Source organism: Ipomoea nil, unplaced genomic scaffold (genome assembly GCF_001879475.1).
Source record: "Ipomoea nil cultivar Tokyo-kokei standard unplaced genomic scaffold, Asagao_1.1 scaffold1622, whole genome shotgun sequence".
NCBI lineage: Eukaryota > Viridiplantae > Streptophyta > Magnoliopsida > Solanales > Convolvulaceae > Ipomoea > Ipomoea nil.
In genome coordinates, this window is record NW_017618050.1 from 159,723 (window position 1) to 182,369 (window position 22,647).

Below are 22,647 nucleotides of genomic sequence, written 5' to 3' on the forward strand. Positions count from 1 at the left end.
ATCTAGAGACATTCATGCTTTCTCTGATTCTGATTGGGCTGGTTGTCCTGATGATCGAAAATCCATGAGTGGTTTTGCTGTTTTCTTGGGGAGTAATCTTATATCATGGGTTTGCAAGAAACAGAGAACTGTTGCCAGGTCATCCACTGAGGCTGAATACAAAGCTCTTGCAGATGTTTGTGCTGAGGTTCTATGGATTATGTCATTATTGCATGAGATACAGATTCCGGGTATTTCCATTCCAAAATTATGGTGTGATAATCTAGGAGCTACATATATGAGTGCCAATCCAATCTTTCATGCGTGCACCAAGCATATGGAGATTGATTATCATTTTGTTCGTGATCGAGTAGCTTCGGGCGATATCCAAGTCAACTTCATCTCCACAAAGGATCAACTTGCTGATATCTTCACCAAAGCTCTGCCTGGACCTAGATTTTCTTCCTTAAGGGACAAGCTACAAGTTACTAGTATACATTGTGCTTGAGGGGGAGTATTAGGACTCTATGTATATGAGTCTGTTTAGAACTTCGTATCCTTGTCACACTGTGACTCTCTACTTCTTATCATTGTCACACTGTGACTCTCTATTCTATATATTCACATCATCTGATCTCATTGTAATCAAGTTCAAAAAATATAATACAATCAGTTCTCATCGTCCATATTCAATCTCTTGGTATAAGTTTGAACACAAACTTAGTCGTGGTTGAAAAAATTGTTAGGCACTCGAGGGGCGCCTAGGCGGAGATTAATCGGCGCTTAGGCATCCGTGTATTTTTTAGTTTAATTTTTATTTTTTTAAAATATGTTTAAAATTTTTAAATTTTTTAAAACTTGATAATTATAAAGTATTTAATACTTTAATAGTTAATACAAAAATATTAAATATTAACTTAAAAAACATCTAGAGCTTGAACAATTTAGGGTTATTTTGTTCAAAACGATGTTGTTTTGAGTGAAATAACCCATTTTTTTTTTAAAAAAAAATGAAGAATGGCTAATCATATCGGCCGACTAGGCGGCCTAGTCAGTGCCTAGGAGGCCTAAGCGGCCAAGGCAGCCTAGTCGGTCGCCTAGACTACCGATTATGGTGATACGCTAGGCAGCCGACCAGTGTCTAGGCGAGATTTTTGCAACACGTAACTTAGTATATTTGAGGTTTAAATATCATTTCCTCCACAAAAACCCAACTAAAGTGATTAATGCAAAGTTCATCATTTGAATGCATCTATGAGATCGGGGAAGAAAATGTTTAAATGTGTGGAAAATTAAATACAAACAAAGATGTTATTGTCGTTGTATTGTCCAAGTAACTTCATCAAGCCATGTTTGTCTTGGTCCATATTAACCCTTGGTATAAGTTTGAACACAAACTTATTAGTATATTTGAGGTTTAAATATCGTTTTCTCCACACAAAAATTTAACTAAAGTGATGAATTTATGAATCTAATGGGCTTTTAGGACCCTCTCATGTAAAGTTCATGAATGCATCAATGCATGCATCTAAGAGACTGGGGAAGAAAATGTTTAAATGCCTGGAAAATTAAATACTACATCTACAAAATGCACAATGGTAAGGTAATGCTGAATTTCATTATTTTCCTGAAAATGTTAGCCAATTCATTACAACAGCTACATTTAGAATTTAAATTTACAAAGAATATAATGCTTGATTATAAGGAACCTCCATCTCTTCAGCAGAGGTGAATTAATGGTTCATAAACTAGTTTAGGCATGACTAGCATTGCATACCAAGCAAGAACAAATGGGAATCAGAATCATCTATTGCCTACCAGCTTTTAAATTTCATTTTTCATCTTCAGCACCACAATCATCTGACTGCACAGCATAACTGTCAAAAAAAGCATCAAGGTACCATGGACAATTTTCATTCCAAGCGCCTCTTGGGGCATTAGCTCGCCACTTTTGGTCTTCAATCATTTCGGGGGTTAACCCCCAAGCTTGCATCTCTTCATCAGAATGATGGACTGCTAGGCTGTACTCTCCACCACGTCCCATCTGCATAACACGAAACTCGCAGTTCCCTAGATTATTTAGACGCTCAAATTGCTCCACTGTCCACTTGAACCACTTCATGAGAAACACACGTATAGCTAGTCCATGGGATACAATTACAAGATTCAGTTCTTCCGATGGTTGACAGTGGAATCTGTGCATATCTACGTCCCTCCATAGAGATTCAAGGAAACCTGCAGTGTAATGTATGTTGTAAATTAACGGGTGCAGCAGCAATATCATCAAACAGAAGCCAAGACCCAAACCCCTTTTGCAGCTTCATTCACAACATGTATATAATAGACAATTTATTAACATTTCGCTTCGAGGTACAATGAAGATAAAAAGTACAAAGCATGGAGTTTGGAGTATATCAAGTAATCAATTTTCGTTTATGTTCCATAACATTTGGTAGCAGCCCCTTTGTAAGTGGCTATTTAATCATATAGCTTAATCCTCTTAAGAGGCTTTTCTGCCTGCCTAGAATTACTTCAATACTAGTCTCTTACTTCCCAACACACTTAAAAAACACTTCCATATGAACACAATTAGTTGAGACAGTTATAAAGGTCTAATCAGCACTTCATATATTCACATGAACTAATGGAAAATCTTATAGTCTTGTCAACAAATGACACAGATGAAATATCAAATAAATAAGCTAATATGGCCCTGAAAGAAAAAAATAAAATAAAATAAAATAAAATAATATAAAAAAAGAGGCTATTAATCACTTGAAGATGGCTAAATTGCAAACTCTTAAACGATCTGTTTAGTTTTAAAATGAAATCAAGATCACGAAAAGACAAGCTATCTGATCAATCAAAGTTCCATTCCAACAGTAATGTAACTGATGCAACTACATGCTTAAAAGATGTCAAAGAATTCTTATACACTAAAAAGTTCAGTCAAACACATCTGACCACACTTCAATTACTATATTAAGTAGATCATTTATTTGTTATCATTTTAAATTTGTACTCGAGTAACAAAAAAATAAATGTCATTGGCAAAAACTTTATCAAAATATAGAGCAGAATACTGAACTGTGGTCATGCCAACATGTCAGCATTATAATAAAGTACAGTTCCTTGACTCCTTGTCTCAAACTGACCTTAAAAAGAATCTGTTCTGTTTCAAATTTTACACCATAGCTGTTACTTAAATCATTCATGCACAATCTTTAACTTTGGTGTTATCACAAGGACCTGATATTAAGTTACATTTTTTACAGTTAAAGAGCGTAGTTCAGAAGTGATGTAAGGATCTCTGCATTCCCTATTTTTATAAGATGAAGTGCCACTACAAGCATAAGTGCAAGTTCTGCTTGTATTCACTTTAGCTTTTCAAGAAACAAGGAAGAGTTCAAAGCTCCAAGAAACAAAATATTAATCCAACTTAACTCTGAGATCATTAAGACATAAAATTTTCAACACTACGGCACAACTTGGATTAGCTTATTTTCAACTTATTTATGCTTATCCATTACTAATAAGTAGTTACACTAATATTTGTTCATTTTGTTGTTTGGATAGGTTTATGAAAAGAGCTTACAGCTTTTAAAAGTTTTCTGAGCTTATCTCCACAATTTAATTCAAGAATGAGCAAGAGAAGACACTTTGGGTTGTTAGAAAGTAGGCTGGTTAAGATGGTGTTTATGTAATTTCATTAGCCATTTCTCTTCTACTCCAATTTATATCTAACCTCTTCTCATTTCAAACCATAAATCAACATTAAAATGAGATGATATTGGCAATTAGGGCTTGAAATTGGGGGAAATAAGGAATAGTTTGGAAATAAATAAATAGAATAGAAAATAGCACTTTGTGTCCCTCAAATATAGGATAATAGCACACACAATCACTATGTTATGCATTTTACTACTTTTAATCCTTGAGTTGTCAACGAAGTGGTGTTTTTGGTTCCTTTATTACGGTTGTTAAAATTTACTCTTAAATCTTTGGAAACTCTAGTTAATCAAGACTAGTAATGAAATTTCACACTTCATTTCTCTTCTTCTCCCAAATTGCACCCAAACTTCACAACTTAGTGGCCAGAGATTCAAAAATGCAAAAATGTAGACAAATGACCTCCATTTGGCCACTATGCTAGAGTGCAATTTGGGGATAAAAAGAAAAATAGCAAGTAAAATTTCAATTAGTAACCCTAATCAACTAGGATTTCTAAAGAATAACGGTAAATTTTGACGAACTCATTAACATAAGGACCTAACAACTAAGGGTGTGTTTGGTTCAAACAAATGGTAATGGGATCAAATACTTGGTAATGGTAATGAGTTTAAGTATAATGAGTCACTTTGTTTGGTGGTAAATAGGAATTGAAATAATAACAAATAAATAATTAATTAATTAAAATAAAAAATAAAAATATAATACAGATATATATGCATACATATATGTGTGTATATTATTAAAATTCCATATTTAATACATAGACAATTGCCTTTTTATTTTTTTAATTTTTTCTTCCTTATTTTTGTATTCCATTGTTCACAAGTAGAGTAAAAAAGGTAAAAAGCTTTGTAATTACTAAAAGATTTGATTCCAATAGTAGGATAACAAAAGTAGGCAAACAAACATGGTAATGCATATCAAAACCTATAGTAGAATGCAAAAGTCCCCAACCAAACACACCCTAAAAGGGGTGATGCCTACAATACAGGAACTAAGCCCCCTGTTACACTATAACAATTAGAGGACTAATGAAGATTAGAAAAATACCATTCAAACACACCAGCTTGCATCCATTTTAACCCAAAACTTAAAACAATACCTATAAATTTGATACTACAATAAAAGTCTAGAAGCAACTGCAATTTTGAAATTAATGACTAACTTTGAGGAATTCGCTATAGTAGAGAAGCAAATAGCTCATTTCTATGCAGAATAGACGAAAAAAAAAAAAAAAAAAAGGAACTTCATCCAAACTTGGTAAGATCATATGGGTTGCTATCGCAGCATTTCAAGAAAAATAACAAATTATGTAGTCTAACCTATGATTCACCATAGCACGTAAAAATACTCCATGACAGAACAGTCCATCTACCAATCATATTTCCCATTTTTCCCTATGATGATATGAAGGGAACATCCATTGTACTTAAAATGCTAGTTATAGAAAAATGCATGACTAAATGGAAAGAAGAAAACTCTTTCTTTTCTTTCTAAGTTGTCTTTGGAGGAGATTGTTAGCTGATATCAACAAATCACAATTTCTGAAGCGCAGGATAATCCAATTTTTATGGGCAATTTCTACTTCTCCGTAATTTAATGAAAATTGAGCATATTTACAGTTTACATATGAGGGAATTTCAATGAGAATAGAATAATGATCCTTTCGAAATTCCAATCAGCAAAGAAAAAGGAAAATAAATGGAACATGCTAAAAGAAAAAGCATAGCAGATACCTATTTTCCACCTAAACACAGACTGAAATAATTTCATCATCTTGATATGATCTAACTACTTTAATCCTCTGGCTTTGTTTAAAATATATATATATATATATATATATATATATAAACAAATTCTTAAATAAGGAAAAAAACCTAGAGAGTAGAGAACAGCTATCTACACGCAATATTCATGTTTCATCCAACAAAACCTGTCAATGATCGATACGCAGTTGAAGTGTTGAGAACAGTCAACAGGCTCAAATCCACAACATTACAGCGCGCAGAGACGAATGCTAAGAAAGCAAAAATTTAAAAAACTAAGAGAAAATAGAAACTCACTTGAAACGCGATCGAAAACATCGGCGGCCGATTCACCTTCGGGGAAGCGGTAGAAGAAACGTCCAAACCGCTCCCGAGTCTCCTTAATGATCTTCATCCGCTCGGCCACCTGGAAGTTGCCGAAGTCCTGCTCCCGGACCCGGCACTCCTCCCTAACCCCGATTATCCGATTCCTGGGAAAAGCCCGACCGATCTCACGGAGAGTGGAGCGCGTGCGCTCGTAAGGTGAGACGTAAAAGTAGACCTTCCAGTTCCTGGAGGCGCCATGATCGGAGACAACGAGCTGGATGTTGGAGCCGGCCCGGTTGGCCTGCTCGATCCCATGAGGCGTCAATGGTATCTTGTAGTCAGGGGTTACGGTGTAGGCGGCGTCGTCCTTGTTGCCTTGGCTCTCGCCGTGGCGCACTAAGATTATGCGTTTAGGGAGAAGCTTTTGGTGATTCTGATGGAGTTGCCCAGTATCACCGGCAGTCAACATTCTTCGCTGAAATTTGGGAAAGATGAAGAGAAATGGGATTGGATTGGGGGGATAGAGACGGCTCGCTAGTTTCAAAAGATATACCGTATATATATATATATATATATATATATATATATATATATATATATATATATATATATATATCAATAGCGTTTGAAATTTGAACAGCGGCTTTCTTGTTCCCACGCGCATGGCATAGGAATTAGGAAGTGTTTTACTTTGAAGGAGGGAAAACGTGTTAAATACTACGGTCTGCGGAGTATGATTTTTTTGAATTCTTACCATAAGCATATAATAAGATGAGGGCCGTATTATATTATCCAATATGGTAACAGATTACGTTCAAACTTATGGGATAATACCAATGTTTATATTTTTAAATAAATATTAGTATTTTCATTTCTGCGATGCACTGAATATATTTGTTATAATATATTAAAAATATTTGAACCGATATACAATTATTTAAATTATAACATCAAATATTATATGCTGTAATTCAATATATAGTTTAGATAATTTATGTTTGTTGATGTTATTATTGCTCGAACTTGAGCAAATAATTATTCAAATAAATAACTAATGTGTAGATACGCATGCGAGGCGGTAACTTTAGAGATTTTATATATTATTGTTTAGGATTTTTATAAATTGACAAATGTGTTCGTTCTCTATCAACTTAGTTATAGTAATCAATTGTTATCCTAATTCATTTGTATAAATAATATATTTTTATCTAGATATATAGCAATTTTGTTATTTTGGATAAAAAAAAAATATCATCGATTGTATTTACACATTATTGAAAACCTCTTTATAGACGACCCCGCAACACAATCTTGTCCATCCTCGTATAGAGCTAACACCTTCAGGCCATCAGGATGGGTGACTCGGGAGAAAGCCACGTACAATTGTCCGTGATTAAAGACCAGTTTTTTTTAGCAATAACCCAACGTGGGTTAGTGTTTGATCTTGACTTTTGTTGATAGGCATGACATATGCAAGCATCAATAAGAATTGTTTACGCTGGAACTTGAAGGGCAATCTCGTATCAGAAGGAGTGACAGACATTCGGGGGATAAGAACTTTGGTTCCTTCATGTGTCTCATTAACTATTATTACTTCGACAATGTGATCTGTCAATCTTGTGATGATGACCTGCGTCCCGTTACAAAGACCAAGAGAGTGGTCTATGTTCCGCAATAACATAACATACACATATCAATGAATGATTATGAAGACCCGACAATCTCAAACTATTTAAGAATTCAGGAGTGCGTATGTAACACCCCCAAATTCTAAATACAATTATTCACAATAATATGTGAAATTTCTCAAAATGCGGAAGCTAAACTAAACTCAACCGGGGTGCTATGCCACATTTAGGTTGTTCTAAATCCAAACTCAACAGGCTCCCCGTCCCCGTCCCCGCAACCCTGTACCCATCCTCGTCCCCGTCGGAGGATTGAAAATACTCCCCGTCCCCACGGAAAATTAAGTGGGGACAGAAATTTCCCATTTCCCATTAACTTCTAGTCAAAATGTTAAATAATTGTAATTTTTAATAATAAAAAAAAATTGAAATCTAATTCCTAGTTTCAAATTTTAAAATACTAAGTATATAAATAAATAAACATATATATATATATATATATATATATATATATATATATATATATATATATATATATATATAATTATTCGGGGACTGGACGGGACGGAGCAGGGCGGGGTATCCCCATCCTCATCCTCGTTTTTCGAAAATTTTCTTCACCCCCATCTTCTTCGGGGCGGGGATCGGGGATTTCCGTCGGGGGCAGGGCACATTGGCATCCCTACCTTTTACACCCACACTTGAAGCATACTTGCTTCTGGCCAGAGTTCTAATTGTATGAAAATGGTTATCCTCGACGAGTTGGATCATTTTGCTATGTATTATGGTTTCGGGAGTTATTGTTGCCACCTTTGCCTTGATTCCTATCGTAACCTCTTCCCCGGTCCCTCTTGGCGTTGCATGACTGAGCAACATTGCGTGCTTCGGACACTGGTGTAGAGTTAAATTGGGACACAATTTTGTGTAAAGCCAAATTATAATGACTTTAAAATTTTGAAATCTCAAGTTAAGTCAGTCAAATTGTGTCTAAGGAATGTCTAGGAATATTTACTAGTTAAAACTATCCTTCAGGGATTTCCAAGGCATAGGGGTCCTTTTTTCAGAAAGGTATTCATTTTTCAGGTCATGGTTCAGATGGTGGCAAGGAAAAATTAGGGCTTTTAGCTTTCAAAGCCTCATCGGCAAATTATATTATGCACCGCGCGTCTTTTTTTTTAAATGAAAATTAACAGTGTTTATTTCCGCCGTCTCGCACCCTTTTGCAAAAAGTAACTCTGTTATTCAGTGTCATTTTGTATACACTGCAGTTTCAGTTGAACACAACTACAGTTTCATTTCGATATAACTATAGTTTTATTCGATATTTATAGACTCAAATATGTGAAAATGTTATTTAATTTTATTTTATATACACTATAGTTTTATTAAAACACAACTACATGATCATTTTGATATAATTACAGCTTCATTGTACAATATACACTCAAATATGTGAAATGTTATTCAGTTTCAGTTTATATACACTGCAGTTTCATTTCACTATAACTACAGTATCATTTTGATATAACTACAGTGTCGGTTTGGATATACTGTAGTGTCAGTTGGTGTTTAATACACCAAACGAACGGACTCCGTTAACTCTAACGGCGGACCGTTTCTTTACTTAAAGAAACGGCGCCGTATATGGGCTGCGGTGCATAATCGATTATGCACCGCGGTCTATAATATAACAACTGGCCTCATCACTCGTGGACATCTGAGTAATTGCTCCCGTTGAAACCAAGCTCGGTGAATTCACACTTGGTTATAGCAGCCAAGATCGAGATTTTTCAAAAAAAAAAATCTATATATACTAAGGCTGGCTAAAAACGAGGGTCCACCTCTAAAGAATAATTTGTCATTCGCATAATAATAAAATTATATATTATGCTAATATAATATGCATATGAACTCATATAAAGCAAATAAATTACAAAAATAATAGCAATTAAGTGTATGAGCATGCATAGATTTAAGGCTAGTCCAAATACCTTAAATAAATAAATATAGACACAAATAACAAATGATGGAAGATGATTTTTAAGAAATTGGGTTAACAAAAAACATAAGAAAATTAAGCCCAAATCTTAAATTAAATGAGTCCAGAATTTAAAACGATTCCTAATACTTTAAACAAACCAATCAAAGACTTTGTAATCCAATGGTATCACGTTGCTTTTTTATGTGAGAAATAATAGGTTCGAGCTTCAATGGAGACATTTCATTTGATTTAATTAGGGATGTCAATTGAACCCGCACCCGACGGGGAACCCGATTCCCCGCCCCTACGGGGACGGGGATGGGGACAGAAATAGGGGATGGGGATGGGGGCAATTTTAAATTCCCCGCCGGGGACGGGGGCGGGGATGGGGAGTACTCTCCCCGTCCCGTCCCCCCGTCCCGTCCCCATATATATATATATATATATATATATATATATATATATATATATATATATTGTCACACAACACACACAAATGTAGTACTTTGTATACAATATATATAATTTTAGAAGTATTCTTGTCATTGTATGTCATGCATATTTTTAAATAAAATGTTTAATTGTAAAATATTGAATACAACTTTGAGTTGGGGATGAATATATATGCGTTATTTATTTAAATGTTTTTTAATGTTTAATTTTTATTTTTTTTATAACTTGTTAACGGGGTGGGGATTCCCCGTCCCCGAATAATTCCCGTGGGGATGGGGATGGGAGGAATTTTTCATTCCCCGACGGAGATGGGGATGGGGACGGGAAATGGGAAGAAAGTCGGGGACGGGGATGGGGGGTATGTCCCCCGCCCCCACCCCGCCCCGTTGACATCCCTAGATTTAATAGGATATTTCCTTCCTATAAATAAATAAAAAACAAACCAAAGAAGCCCAAAAAATAATCGAATTAGGCCTGTCATGGCTCAACATAATCCATCATCTTCGTTCAATAACTTATGAACACAAAATGAGCCCAACAACAATAAGCTCAAATCATTTGTATTAATAAGCTCAGGGCTGGCCGAATTGGGCCAGACCCGGCCCAAGGCCATATTCCTTGTTATGGATTAAGCCTAGTTTCCTCAACTCTAGCAGCTTAATAAAACAGAGAAAACGTGCGAAAGAGGAAGAGAGAAACAACGTGCGAAAGAGGCAGAGAGAAACAGATACAACTCATCACACCGAGCTAAGCCGGAGACCGGAGGAGTATCGCCGTCGTCCATCGTCACCGGAAGTGGAGCCGGGTAGCCTACCCTCGTGGCCGGAAAACAGCTCCATACACAATAATTTCATAAGGTATCGTATATATATTTATTCACATACATATACAGAGAATGTAAAAAAAATCCTTTCCGAAATCATATATATATTCATACCGTTTCTTTTTTTCGAAAAGAAATGTATATTTTGAATAATATATTTTATATAAATGATACTGTATTTATACGAACTGAATGCATACAGAAAATATTTATATATAACAGCATATGAAAACATTCATAATTTACCAATGTAAATTGCATGTATATTTATGAGAGCAGGCAACTGTTATACTAATGTCCAAATAAATATAAATAATATAATTTATAACAAAAATGATTTGTTTTTAATAATTAATAATATATGTGTGAGAGATAAAGGATACATGTTGATATTTTGTACAAACTTCAAAGTGTGGGGTAATATTAATTTTATACCCATAACAAATTTAAAAATTTCACCATTTATTTTGAGTGGTATTATAAGTGTCATTAATTTCGATGGATAATTTAGTGTTAAATATCGAAACTAAATTTGTTCAATTTATTTTTTTATAAATTTGAGGACAAGTTCATGAAATATATGATATATAGTCTTATAAAATCGGAAGCTTGAGTTATAAAAGAATTATTTAACATGAAGAAAAAAAAAAGGTTGCACATGTGTAATACTACCCATTCAAGTAGAATTTAACAAATAGATTAGAATAAAAAACTTAGTCTAGATTTAAAAAGTTAAGAATTGATTGATAAAAATTTAGAATATAGCATATATAAATTGTACAAAATTTGAATCCAATACTAACCAAGCACACGGTATAAATTTAGTACGTGGTTTAAGAATAAGAATATATGCTGCCAAAACAGAGTCATAAGGTTGTGTGACTTCCCCCTTTCCCTTACCGCAGTTACCGGTTCACAGAAGTAATTCTCTTCTCGTCTTCTCTAAAACCCTACCTACAGACTATGGCTTCTGAGCCCTCAAACCCTCCAAATGAAGGCGATGTCGGCAAGAAACTGTCGAAGAAAGAGGCTGCGAAGCTGGAGCGCCAGCGCCGCCGCCAGGAGGCAGCCGCTGCGTCGGCTGCGGTATCCGCCGTCTCCATCGATGACTCCCCCGACCCCCTTGCTGCTAACTACGGCGACATTCCGCTCGACGATCTCAAGTCCAAGGCAGTCTCCGGCCGCAAGTGGTCGGATATTGGCGCGCTGACCGCCGAGCTGAAGGACAAGGAGGTCCTCATCCGCGGCAGGGCGCAGACTATCCGGGCCGTCGGGAAGAAGATAGCGTTTATTGTGGTGAGAAAGCGCGGATTCACCGTGCAATGCGTGTTGACTGTCGCACCTGATCTCGTCAGTGGGCAGATGGTCAAATATGCCACCAGCTTGAGCAAAGAGTCCATTGTTGATGTCGAAGGAGTAGTCTCTGTTCCCAATGTTCAAATCAAGGGCGCTACTCAGCAGGTACAAATTGAGAGCACATATTTTCTCACTAGAGTGCAAACTCTGATTTTTTATTTTTTATTTTTCTAGTGGCAACCTGAACCTCTCAAGATGCATGATTTGTCTTTGTGGAAGTTCTCAAGATTATTATGATTACCTTAACTGCAGGTGGAAGTCCAAATACGGAAACTTTATTGCGTCAGCAAGGCTGCACCAACACTTCCTATTAGTATTGAAGATGCATCAAGAAGTGAAGCTGAAATAGAAAAAGCCTTGCAGGTGAATCCCTATTTCCATGAAGTGTAGGCTACTCTAAATTTGATTTGCAAAACTACATTAACAGGTTTGTTTGATATGTCTTCCCTCTAGAATAAGCTTTCGACATTTACTTCGATGAATTTATTTCACAGCTATTCATGCATTTATGTATGCAATGGTTTTCATGTGCAGGAGGGAGAGCAGCTTGTTCGTGTAAATCAGGACACTCGCTTGAACCACAGAGTTCTTGATATCCGTACTGCTGCTAACCAAGGCATATTTCGTGTTCAATCCCAAGTTGCAAATGTTTGTCCTAATCTCTCTGTCTTGCATATCATTTTATGCTGTTCTTTCAAAATTTGTTCATCAATTCGTTGTTCAAGCTTATTTGATGCCTTAATTTAAACTTATTGCACAATAGTGACCTGTAACTCTTCATCAAACATTAGAATAGTGACCCTTTTTAACTTCTCAAGGAGCCTTGAGATTAAAGTTCTGCAGCAAAAAAAAACTTTTTTCAGGAAGATAGACTTTGGTACCACTACGTTGATTCCTACACACACACATATTAACTCCAATGTACAAGTTTATCTATCAGTTTTTGGAGTTCCACCCCTTATTGTGTGCTGTGTGATTTTCTGTCTGCTCACACACAAAACAAACTTGATTTATATTGGACAAATTCTGATTGGAAATGTCCAAGGATATCCTGTTAGTATTTTCTCAGTAAAATTATCCCTATTAGTGAAAAATGAAAAATATAAATTGATTACAACCTCAGCTGCTAGTTCACTTATGGTAAAACTCTTCTGTTATGATACAGGCATTCAGGCAGTTTTTGCTGTCAGAAAGTTTTTTCGAAATCCACACTCCAAAGTTGATTGCAGGCTCTAGTGAAGGCGGTTCGGCTGTTTTTAGATTGGAGTACAAGGGTCAACCTGCTTGTTTGGCGCAGTCACCTCAGCTACACAAACAAATGGCTATTTGTGGTGATTTTAACCGTGTATTTGAAATTGGGCCTGTTTTTAGAGCTGAAGATTCTTTTACACACAGACATCTATGTGAGTTTACTGGGCTTGATGTTGAAATGGAGATCAATGAACACTACTCTGAGGTATAATTTGCAATCGTCTAACTTCTATCAGTGTTTTTAATGAAAGAGTACCAAAGTAATTACTATTATATGAACAGCTAAAACCTTAGCCTTCCTAAATCTGCAAGATATATAGAAAAAAATTGATGCATTGAGCTCATTGTGCAGGTGATGGATGTTGTTGACCGCCTATTTGTAGCTATGTTTGATAGTTTGAATGAAAATTGCCAGAAGGAACTTGAAGCGATTGGGAGGCAGTATCCCTTTGAACCTTTAAAGGTAATATCTGATTAGTCCTTTGACCTTAATGGTCTTCTGTATATGAATTTTTCCTACACAACATCTGTGGCTATCCTTGAAAAATAAGGAGCTGATATGGGTTGCGAACTAAATATATTAGCACCATGGAGTTGTAGAATGACTCATATACTTGAGTAACTTCGACTGCTACTGAAATTTTCATATTTTATTTTGTGCGGACTAATTATAGAAGTGAATGACACTGCAGTATTTGCGAAAGACTTTGCGGCTTACATTTGAAGAAGGGATTCAAATGCTTAAGGTGAGAATTCCTGATTAAATACTTGTTGAGTGAGACTTCAATATGCTCAAATGCAGAGAAAGGATAACCTGCTGAAGATATAGGGAACATTTCTGTTTTTTGCAAACCAATTTTGCTTTCTTTTGGTAAAAGGAAGTAAAAGATTTATAAAATGTGGATATCTCATGTAGGTTCCTTTCATGGTTGCACTTCTCTTTGAGGGCAAGTTGCCAATGTTTTAAGGACATCCTGAGTTATTATGTTATGAACTAAACCTTATTATTCTACTTAATGATGAAAATCTGATTTGTCAGGAAGCTGGCATTGATGTTGATCCACTTGGAGACCTAAATACTGAATCAGAGAGAAAGCTGGGGCAGCTTGTTTTGGAGAAGTACTGACACCCCTTAATTTTATTTTGACGCGTGTGTTTTATTTCAAGTCATGATTATATGATGAATTTGTTATGCACTGTTGTCCTTGTGTAGGTATGGAACAGAATTCTATATACTTCATCGTTATCCCTTGGCTGTTCGGCCATTCTATACCATGCCTTGTTACGATAATTCTGCTTACAGTAATTCTTTTGATGTCTTTATTCGAGGTAAAAAAAAAAAAAAAAACTCTGGACTTGCACGCTCTTTTATGTTAAAAAAAGTGTTGAAATTTGTTTGATGTGTTATTTTCAGGGGAAGAAATTATTTCAGGAGCTCAACGTGTCCATGTACCTGAATTATTGACTAAGCGTGCAGAGGAATGTGGAATTGATGTTAAAACAATATCAACATATATTGATTCATTCAGGTAACACAAATAATATACTAGTATAGCTTTTTACCAAGGGTTATTTACCAAAATTGTTGGTTTGAACTGAAAATGTTTATTTAAATTTAAAAAAAAAAAAAAAAAGAGTAAGAGAGTTGATGATTTATTTGTTTGTTGTGTGAAAGGTACGGTGCACCTCCACATGGTGGATTTGGAGTGGGATTGGAGCGTGTGGTGATGCTTTTCTGCGCACTTAACAACATCCGTAAAACATCACTCTTCCCACGAGATCCGCAAAGGATCGCTCCATGATTGCCTTGCCTTGCCGCTGGCTGACAGACTCGCAAAATCAAAATCAGCTTTGCCAGTTTTCCCAATTTCATTTTTGAGTTGAATATTTGTTTTGAATTCCCTCCCCTCCCATATAAAATATACATCTCTCCCTCCTTGTATGGGTTTTTAACCAAAAATGTGTACAACTTAACTTAAATGCTTATGCCATTATGAACATGGAACATGATTTATGAATCTATTTGGCAACTCTAGATATACAACATGATTGAATTCTTTTTAGTTTGGAATGTGGATGTTGTGTTATTCCATCTAAGCAGCAATATAGCATATTAGCATGAGAGAGACTATATTATACATATATGTAAGAATGCAATGATTGGTGATTATTGTAGCATAGTTTGGAATGTGGACGTTGTGTTGTTCCAAGAAAAGCAGCTATATAGCATATATATATAAGAATGCAATGATGGGTGGTGATTATTGTAGCAACGTCATTGAAGCTTGAATTTGTTCCAGTGTTCGTCCCTTGGTCTCTGGCACCAACTTCGCCACAAATATGACGATACTTGCAGACACACAAGCAAATACAAAAAACACACCTGCATTTCCCCAACTTAACTTCTCACTCACTGTACTTTTTTCTGTATATATACATCTGATCTATAGGAAAGAGAGAAAGAGAGAGGTACCTGCTGAGCTCCACTGAAATAGGAAGTTAAAGGCATAGGTTACAATCCATGAACTAAACCAGTTGCTCAATGTTACAAGACTTCCACCTGTTCCCTTGATGTTTACTGGAAATATCTGCAACAAACAAATTTAACGGATGAATCAAATATTTGGTAATTATAATGAGTTTTGGTGAAAGTATTTTGCATGTTTGGTAGTAAGGTGGAATTAGAATGATTACCAATATTGATGTTTAATTGACCCTATAATTAGAATAAAGAATTTACAAATACAAAAACAAAAATCAAGGCAATTGATCGCGATGAGGTGAGTAGGCAATGCAGTGAGGAGTGATAAGGCTGAATTAATGGAATGGTTGATTTTAATTAGGTAACAATGTGTATAACTTTCATTCTCATTTCTTTCTTGTGTCTAACCCATAAACCACTAAACACACCATTATATTAGTTTTTGCAACAACCAATCTAAATTCAAAATTCAAAATCCAAATACTACTTACCTCTGACATGATAACCCAGGGTGTACCACCCATGCCAGCAGAAAAACACACTGAAAACACCTGCGATGGGAATGAATTCATCAATGTATATCAGTAAATCCATCCATCACAGCTACTAGCTTCTTTCTTCATACATGCCCACTATTTAACTTAACTAACTCAAACAAAAACAAACACTCACCAGTATGCCAGTTAATACTAATGCAGGCGAAAGTTGTTCCAGCTCTTCATACCCCCCCTGTTAAGTTGCTACTTATCATTAATTTTCTCAAATTTTTCAATAACACTTACAAATCACATTAATCTAATAATTCATTCATTACACACCTTAAAAGCAAATCCCAACCCTGCAATCAAACATCCTAGGCAGGTTCCCGTGGCAGTAACCTGCAAAAACAAAAACATTATTGCAATGTAGTATGTATGTATTGTATATCGTCCCTCCATTTCCATCTACTACTTTTTGGTCACGGCCCAATTAAGGGGCAAAGTGCTGGCCAGATTAGTTTTTCCATACGAGAGTGCACGGCCACTCACGCCAACCAAGCTGGAGGTTTCTCCATCTATTACTTCCATTATTCTATCGCCTCCTATCCTTACCATCAGAATTAGACGTCGACCAATTTTGTCCATCAATGCCACACTTACAGCTGCAGCAGGAAGCTGAAGAAACAAAAGTTATTTATTTATGCATGCATGCCTGCCTGCCATTTCAAAAACACACTTTCTGCTGCAACATTTTTGTTTTTTCTTTTTCTTTTTGTTAGAGTGACCGTACAAGGAAGGAAGGAAGGCAGAATCACAAACCTGGAGGCCAGCCATCACTGTAGATGCAATGCCACTCGAAAAACCTTTTTGATTGGTAGTGATAGTCAAAAACCTTTAAGATTTTCCCCTAAAAGCCACAGTATAAGTGATGAACTGCATAATTTAATACTGATAGTGATAGACTTACCAGCTGCTTCAAAAATTGAGCTAGTATAAGAAGAGATCGCATCTGTACCTCCAAATTGTACCAGAACCATAAGCCCAACTCCAACCTAATAACAACACAAAATTACAAATATGTGATGTTCAAATGTCAAATTCCTTGCTTAGGAGTTAGTCCAGTTAGTAAGCTTCCATCTGCTTACAATAAGTGAATGGGCATATCTCCGGTTGAACAAGTCCAAAAATCTGGATTGCGGGAGTTTCTGAAGGGTTTCCATGTGCTCCTGACCAAAAACAACCAAGTAAATTTGTGTAGCAACATCCACAACAAAAAAAAAAATATTATGACTTGATCAGTAGAGTCGAGCCAGCCATTACTTTAATCTCCGCAGCTTCTGAAGAAACATCAGAGTTCTTCCCTCTTAGCCTTTGTAGAGCCGCTTCTACCTCTTTCCATCTACCAGTCTTTGCCTAAAACAACAAGATGAACAGCTGAAAGTGGCAGATAACTTAGGTAGAGCCAAAAGAGATCTTCACTAGTAGATTTCTTAATGATAATCAAGACAATGAATGCCCAATAGTTTGAACTGAAGATGCCTATTGATCTAGCAGTTTTAGATCCTTTCATTGTCTGTTGAGTACGATGTCTGTTAGGATCAAGCGCTTACCACTCACGCCAAAAGCTATAGCTAGTAGCGAAGGCGCAACTTATAGACCGCCATCACATTGTTCGAGACAGGCTGGGCGCTGGACTTGGCCCTTAGGGGATTTACCGGCCTACGCCCAACAATCCCCCAGCCACCGGGTACTAGACATAGCCCCTTTACCGGCCCTGCCCACAATGTCCTTTCTAACGTAGTAAATAAGTTGTGCAAATTATAATAATCAAACTCACCAACCACCTTGGGGATTCTGGTATGAAGAATGTGCCTAGCACCTGTATGAAACTAGGTATAGTTCCTAAAAGGGCGGGGACAAATTTCAAGACATCAAAGTTTGTCAACTCAAACAATAAAAGAAGTGTTATGTAAAGCATCAAAGTGTATTTATTACCAACTAGAGCCAGGTTTCGCCAGGCGAAGAAATTCCCAAAGAAGAACATCAGTGAAAAGCCAATGGATACTGAAAACTGTAGTAGAATTATATTGTCAGTGCAGTTTGAACTCAAAAAGGGATGCATTCACTGATATAATGGGAAATGGCATTTACTTACCGTAATAGCAGCTGTAAATCCCCCTCGATTATTCTTCGGTGTAATTTCTGCAATGTATATAGGTGCCTGCTTGTAAAACCAATTGTGTCATATCATGTACCATCGTCTAGATAAAAACGAACACATGTATCATCGGGCTAACAATCTTTACCACATAACAATGAAGTCCAGCTCCAATTCCCATCAATAGTCTTCCAATATTAAGCCACCAAATATTCTTCAGACAAAAAATTCAAATAACAATGAATTTCAAGAGTGCTTGGTAAAACCATAATAAGGGAAATTTCACCATACCTTTGCAAATATAATTAAAACCCATCCAACGATGAAGAATATTTCCAAGAACCACATTGTCTGTTTTCAACCATAAATCAGATTGCTAATTCTCAGCAAGAGGGACAGCAATAACAAACAAGCATAAAGCATACAACTATAAGAAGGGGGAACTTCAAAAACGTACAAGTCTTCGACCAATGGTTTCTGCTATTCTGCCACTTATTAGAGCCCCAATCATTCCTCCAAATGTCAATATTGAACCAAAAGCTGAGTACTATTCAATAAAGCCAAAGAAGGACAACATCAGTGAGGAGAAAAGGACGAAGAAGGCAATTATAGTTCTAAATCAAGAAAGAGAAAAATAGGAGTCTTCCTTAAAGAAAGAAGAACATTATATTCTCAAAAGCATTGTATTAAATACGTATAACTCCAAAAATTGAATAGTTGGATCAAAACAGAACCTACCAAAATGGTAGAAATGTCAAAATTTTCATATTCCAAATTACATACTGGTGCACATGCTTATTGATTGAAATAATTACACCACTTTATGATTGAATATAAACTCTTGTTATATGTGATCTCTTGAAATTCAAGAGGTCGCCAAATATCCATTCAAAATATGCAATATAGAAACCTAAGGGTTACATACTTCTGCAATAGACAGGCTTAGGTCATCCATGATGCCAAATTCAGCAGGAGATGAATATCCAACCTGCAAAAAGTTTGCAACTATTGGTTAGTTAAAGAATCACCCAATGGTAGTTAAATAATCATATTTCACAAGAGATAGTATAGATGTATAGTTAGTAATAACGATTTAACACGGCATTATTCTTCCAAGAAATCATTGTTGTCTGGAGGGTGAAGAAGTTAAAATAAAATGATAATTTTGAGTAGAGATGAAGCTAGTCTAGTGAATCCTAGCATGCTCTTTTGAAGCCAGGAACAATATGGGTGCAGATAAACTGTCATCTTTTTTTTTTTTTTTTTGAGTACTATTGACTCTATTACAAGGTAGTATCTGTTCTATACTTTCTCTAACTATTGCAGACCAAAGAGTCAATATCCCACCACCGGGGTTCGATCCTATGACCTTTTCTCAAGGAGAGCCACAAAGGTGTCATCTGAGCACAAGGTGCTTGGTATAAACTGTCATCTTTAATTCAATAGTTATTGCAAAAATATGTATATATGCATATCGATATAAGTATGTAAAGAAAATAATATTGATATCCCATTCTTGAATGCAGGCATCATCAATCCATTCCACAAAGTAAGTATACTTACAGAGAAACCATAAGCTAAAGAACCACTGGCAGCAACAATGGTACATAGGACAACAACAAATGTTATCTCTGCTGCACTTTCACCATTGTTTCCATCTAGCAAGCCTTCTTCCACGCCCTCTCTTTCTTGCATCTCTGTTGGGATGGCACAAAAAAATGAAAATGGAAGCAGAAAGAAAATATTAGAATAATGAATGTGCATATTTATAGTATTGTACGGAAGTTAATAAACTGATACATGGTTATGTCCATTATAGAAAAAACAACATTCCCTGTCAAAATCTAAAGTATTGTATAGGTGCTACATAATAATACAGAGTATGTAACCAGCTTGGTTAGTGTGAGTGGCCGTGCACTCTCGTCTCTTACGGGAGTTCGAACCCCTCTCGTATGGAAAAACCAATCTGGCCCCCTTAATTGGGTCGACTCGGTGCGAACGGGGATTAGTCTGAGTATGGTACGGGCTTAAAGGTGCCTCCTACAGTTAGGACCTGCTCAGAACACCTCGTGGTCTGACAAAAAATACAGAGTATGTTTTTCTATCTTGAGTTTTAGGATTTCCACCACAGTGATACAAAACAAGAAATTTCTCAGAGGATATCAATTTTCTGCAGCTACTCATGACAAGTAAAGTACTAGAGAAATGAATGAATGACCAAAACCAACAAGCTATGTTCAGCAGTTAAAAGTATTGTAATGAACAGTATAGCAACCATTAAGGCTAAAAGTTAACTAGTTGACCATGAGGTTGAGTGTATGCTAAAGGAACTGCTCTGCATTTAAGTGTACCCTCAATTAGCCATCAAGCAGTGACAATGAAGGCCAGATCCATATTGAAGTACAACTATCAACCTTCATCTATAAGGAAGAAACAAAACTTTTTTACTCAACCAGAAAGGCAGAACTCAAAACTAAAGAGCTCAGAGCATTTAAGCCAGGAATTAAATCTCCAAAAAAGAAAGTGTCCAAGAATTCGTTGACAGTTCAAATACTGAGAAAAGAATAATTCCAGAAAGCCAAAGATCAGTATTTGAAAAAATAAAATAAAAATGAACAACATGAGTCTGAATCAAACCCTTTAGCTCAGCCTCAGAGCCTCTAAGCCAGTAACAACCTCTACCTCTTTAACACCCCATGACAGTTGAGTTAGAAGTTACTGAGCAAATATAAGCAATCTACTCAGAAATAGCACAAAGTTAACAACTTGAAGAACCCACTTGCATGTATCCAACAAGATTATTGAGATAATGAAAGTAGAGCAGTAAGCAACATGATGAACCTGATTGAATAGATAGCTCCAATATTGTTGTGTGAAGATGCAATCTTTTACAGAGGAAAGAGAAACTCTGACGAAGAGATAGATAGAAAGGGAGAGAGTATACAAATACAAAATACAATAATGAATGACAAAAGTTAATTGATTGGTTCTTGCTTTTTTTTTTTTTTTTTTTTGAAAATTGATTGATTCTTGCTTAGAGTCTGAGTGGGGGAGACTTTTTTTTATACTGTTCTTGGGGCTAACATAACAGAAATTAATTAATTAAACAAACAGAAGTTAACACGACATTCCAACTTTTCTTTTGATACCATACGCCACATATTTCAGTAAATAAGTCTTTTTTTCTGCGATAAATAAAATTTAATTTTCATTTTCTATTTTATACCATTTTATTTTGTATTCACTCTACATGTTTTATACTTATATCTTTCTTGGTTAAAAATAAAAGAAAAGGGAGAGAGAGAGAAAGACAATGATTCTTCCAAACTAGCAGTAGATGTCCCTCTATTTCCCATAACTTATTAAAAGCCTTCCGGTATAAAGTCAGGCAAATTATTGTATGGACCATGGTCCACACAATGTTATATGAACCATAATAAAAAGTACATTTTTAATATATTGAATATACATTATTTTTGTACTGAATGTACATTATACAATATAATATACACTCAGTATAAAAATAATATATAATGTATATTATTTTTGTACTGAATATACATTATTTTACAGTATAAAAAATATGGTCCACGCAATAATGATTGATAAAATTAGGTAAACAAAAATGTATGAAAGTGTAAAACATCAATCAGGGAGTCACTTTATTCAAAAAGTCAATTAGACTTTTAAACTTTTAAAAATTACAATTGAATCCATAAACATGTTATTTTGAAGTCAAAAATCGATTGGTAACATGTAATTACAGGTTATCTAAGTTTCGGCGACCCTTCCATCATTTTTCAGTCACAATCACTGACGACCAGCAGTCGAACGATCGCCGATCACATTTGGAAGAGACAACCGATTGGTATGCCTTCTCCTTTGCCAAACTTTGGCCACCTCTAACAAGGAGTATAACATTGAAATCTCATTATCGACACGAATAACATGATAACATATAGCTGATAGCTCAAGTCGATCATAAAGTGTGTTAGATACTAACTCAACTTGAAAGGAAAAAGGGGTGATGGGGTTATACATCATGACTAGTTGACTACTATGGTATAATAATTCAACTTGGGTTTGTGGTATAATAACCATGCCATGGTAGTCAACTAGTCATGATGTATAACCCCATCACCCCTTTTTCCTTTCAAGTAACCAAATTTGGTGTTCTTAAAAATAAAACATTATATTAATTTCTTATAATATGTATTACTAATAACTTTTATCGCTAATCAATACCCATAAACGTA

At 35.7% G+C, this 22,647-nt stretch overlaps 3 protein-coding genes across 6 annotated transcripts; 1 reads left to right on the forward strand and 2 right to left on the reverse strand.

The window, feature by feature from the left end:
- Nucleotides 1-1,578: 1,578 nt before the first annotated feature.
- Nucleotides 1,579-6,406, reverse strand: LOC109191448 (phosphoglycerate mutase-like protein AT74). Its single transcript, XM_019342128.1, has 3 exons — nt 6,392-6,406; nt 5,775-6,330; nt 1,579-2,214 (listed from the first exon to the last, which is right to left on the reverse strand). The coding sequence occupies exons 2-3, from the start codon at nt 6,250-6,252 to the stop codon at nt 1,811-1,813; spliced, it is 882 nt and encodes a 293-aa protein (XP_019197673.1). The 5' UTR covers nt 6,253-6,330; nt 6,392-6,406; the 3' UTR covers nt 1,579-1,810.
- A 5,113-nt stretch (nt 6,407-11,519) lies between these two features.
- On the forward strand, nt 11,520-15,302 carry LOC109191423 (aspartate--tRNA ligase 2, cytoplasmic-like). Its single transcript, XM_019342074.1, has 10 exons — nt 11,520-12,126; nt 12,274-12,384; nt 12,556-12,669; nt 13,187-13,477; nt 13,625-13,735; nt 13,965-14,018; nt 14,312-14,391; nt 14,486-14,601; nt 14,687-14,801; nt 14,948-15,302. Exons 1-10 carry the CDS (start codon nt 11,629-11,631, stop codon nt 15,072-15,074), a joined length of 1,617 nt encoding a protein of 538 aa, XP_019197619.1. The 5' UTR covers nt 11,520-11,628; the 3' UTR covers nt 15,075-15,302.
- A 6-nt stretch (nt 15,303-15,308) lies between these two features.
- On the reverse strand, nt 15,309-21,384 carry LOC109191424 (sugar transporter ERD6-like 5). 4 transcript variants are annotated; one of them, XM_019342076.1, is made up of 20 exons: nt 21,233-21,384; nt 19,955-20,088; nt 19,317-19,379; nt 18,849-18,938; nt 18,683-18,742; nt 18,540-18,605; nt 18,389-18,454; nt 18,229-18,304; nt 18,071-18,135; nt 17,554-17,646; nt 17,379-17,459; nt 17,201-17,285; nt 17,053-17,096; nt 16,846-16,908; nt 16,573-16,632; nt 16,427-16,486; nt 16,246-16,305; nt 15,746-15,860; nt 15,503-15,655; nt 15,309-15,364 (listed from the first exon to the last, which is right to left on the reverse strand). In XM_019342076.1, the coding sequence occupies exons 2-19, from the start codon at nt 20,084-20,086 to the stop codon at nt 15,534-15,536; spliced, it is 1,401 nt and encodes a 466-aa protein (XP_019197621.1). In that variant the 5' UTR covers nt 20,087-20,088; nt 21,233-21,384; the 3' UTR covers nt 15,309-15,364; nt 15,503-15,533. The 4 variants fall into 4 exon arrangements, with proteins under 4 accessions (XP_019197621.1, XP_019197624.1, XP_019197620.1 ...); XM_019342079.1 differs by lacking the exon at nt 15,309-15,364 and having other exon boundaries at nt 15,409-15,655; nt 16,427-16,483; XM_019342075.1 differs by lacking the exon at nt 15,309-15,364 and having other exon boundaries at nt 15,409-15,655.
- Nucleotides 21,385-22,647: the final 1,263 nt, after the last annotated feature.

What these genes read in the sequence shown, in the direction of transcription:
- LOC109191423 (XM_019342074.1), top strand. Translation starts at nt 11,629, where the DNA reads ATGGCTTCTGAGCCCTCAAACCCTCCAAATGAAGGCGATGTCGGCAAG. An exon ending in TCAATGAACACTACTCTGAG is followed by an intron (nt 13,478 to 13,624) that starts GTATAATTTGCA and finishes CTCATTGTGCAG; the next exon opens with GTGATGGATGTTGTTGACCG. An exon ending in AAGGGATTCAAATGCTTAAG is followed by an intron (nt 14,019 to 14,311) that starts GTGAGAATTCCT and finishes CTGATTTGTCAG; the next exon opens with GAAGCTGGCATTGATGTTGA.
- LOC109191424 (XM_019342076.1), bottom strand. Translation starts at nt 20,086, where the DNA reads ATGCAAGAAAGAGAGGGCGTGGAAGAAGGCTTGCTAGATGGAAACAAT. An exon ending in AAACCATTGGTCGAAGACTT is followed by an intron (nt 18,743 to 18,848) that starts GTACGTTTTTGA and finishes GGTTGAAAACAG; the next exon opens with ACAATGTGGTTCTTGGAAAT. An exon ending in GATTTACAGCTGCTATTACG is followed by an intron (nt 18,305 to 18,388) that starts GTAAGTAAATGC and finishes ATTCTACTACAG; the next exon opens with TTTTCAGTATCCATTGGCTT.
- LOC109191448 (XM_019342128.1), bottom strand. Translation starts at nt 6,252, where the DNA reads ATGTTGACTGCCGGTGATACTGGGCAACTCCATCAGAATCACCAAAAG. An exon ending in TGTTTTCGATCGCGTTTCAA is followed by an intron (nt 2,215 to 5,774) that starts GTGAGTTTCTAT and finishes ATTACACTGCAG; the next exon opens with GTTTCCTTGAATCTCTATGG.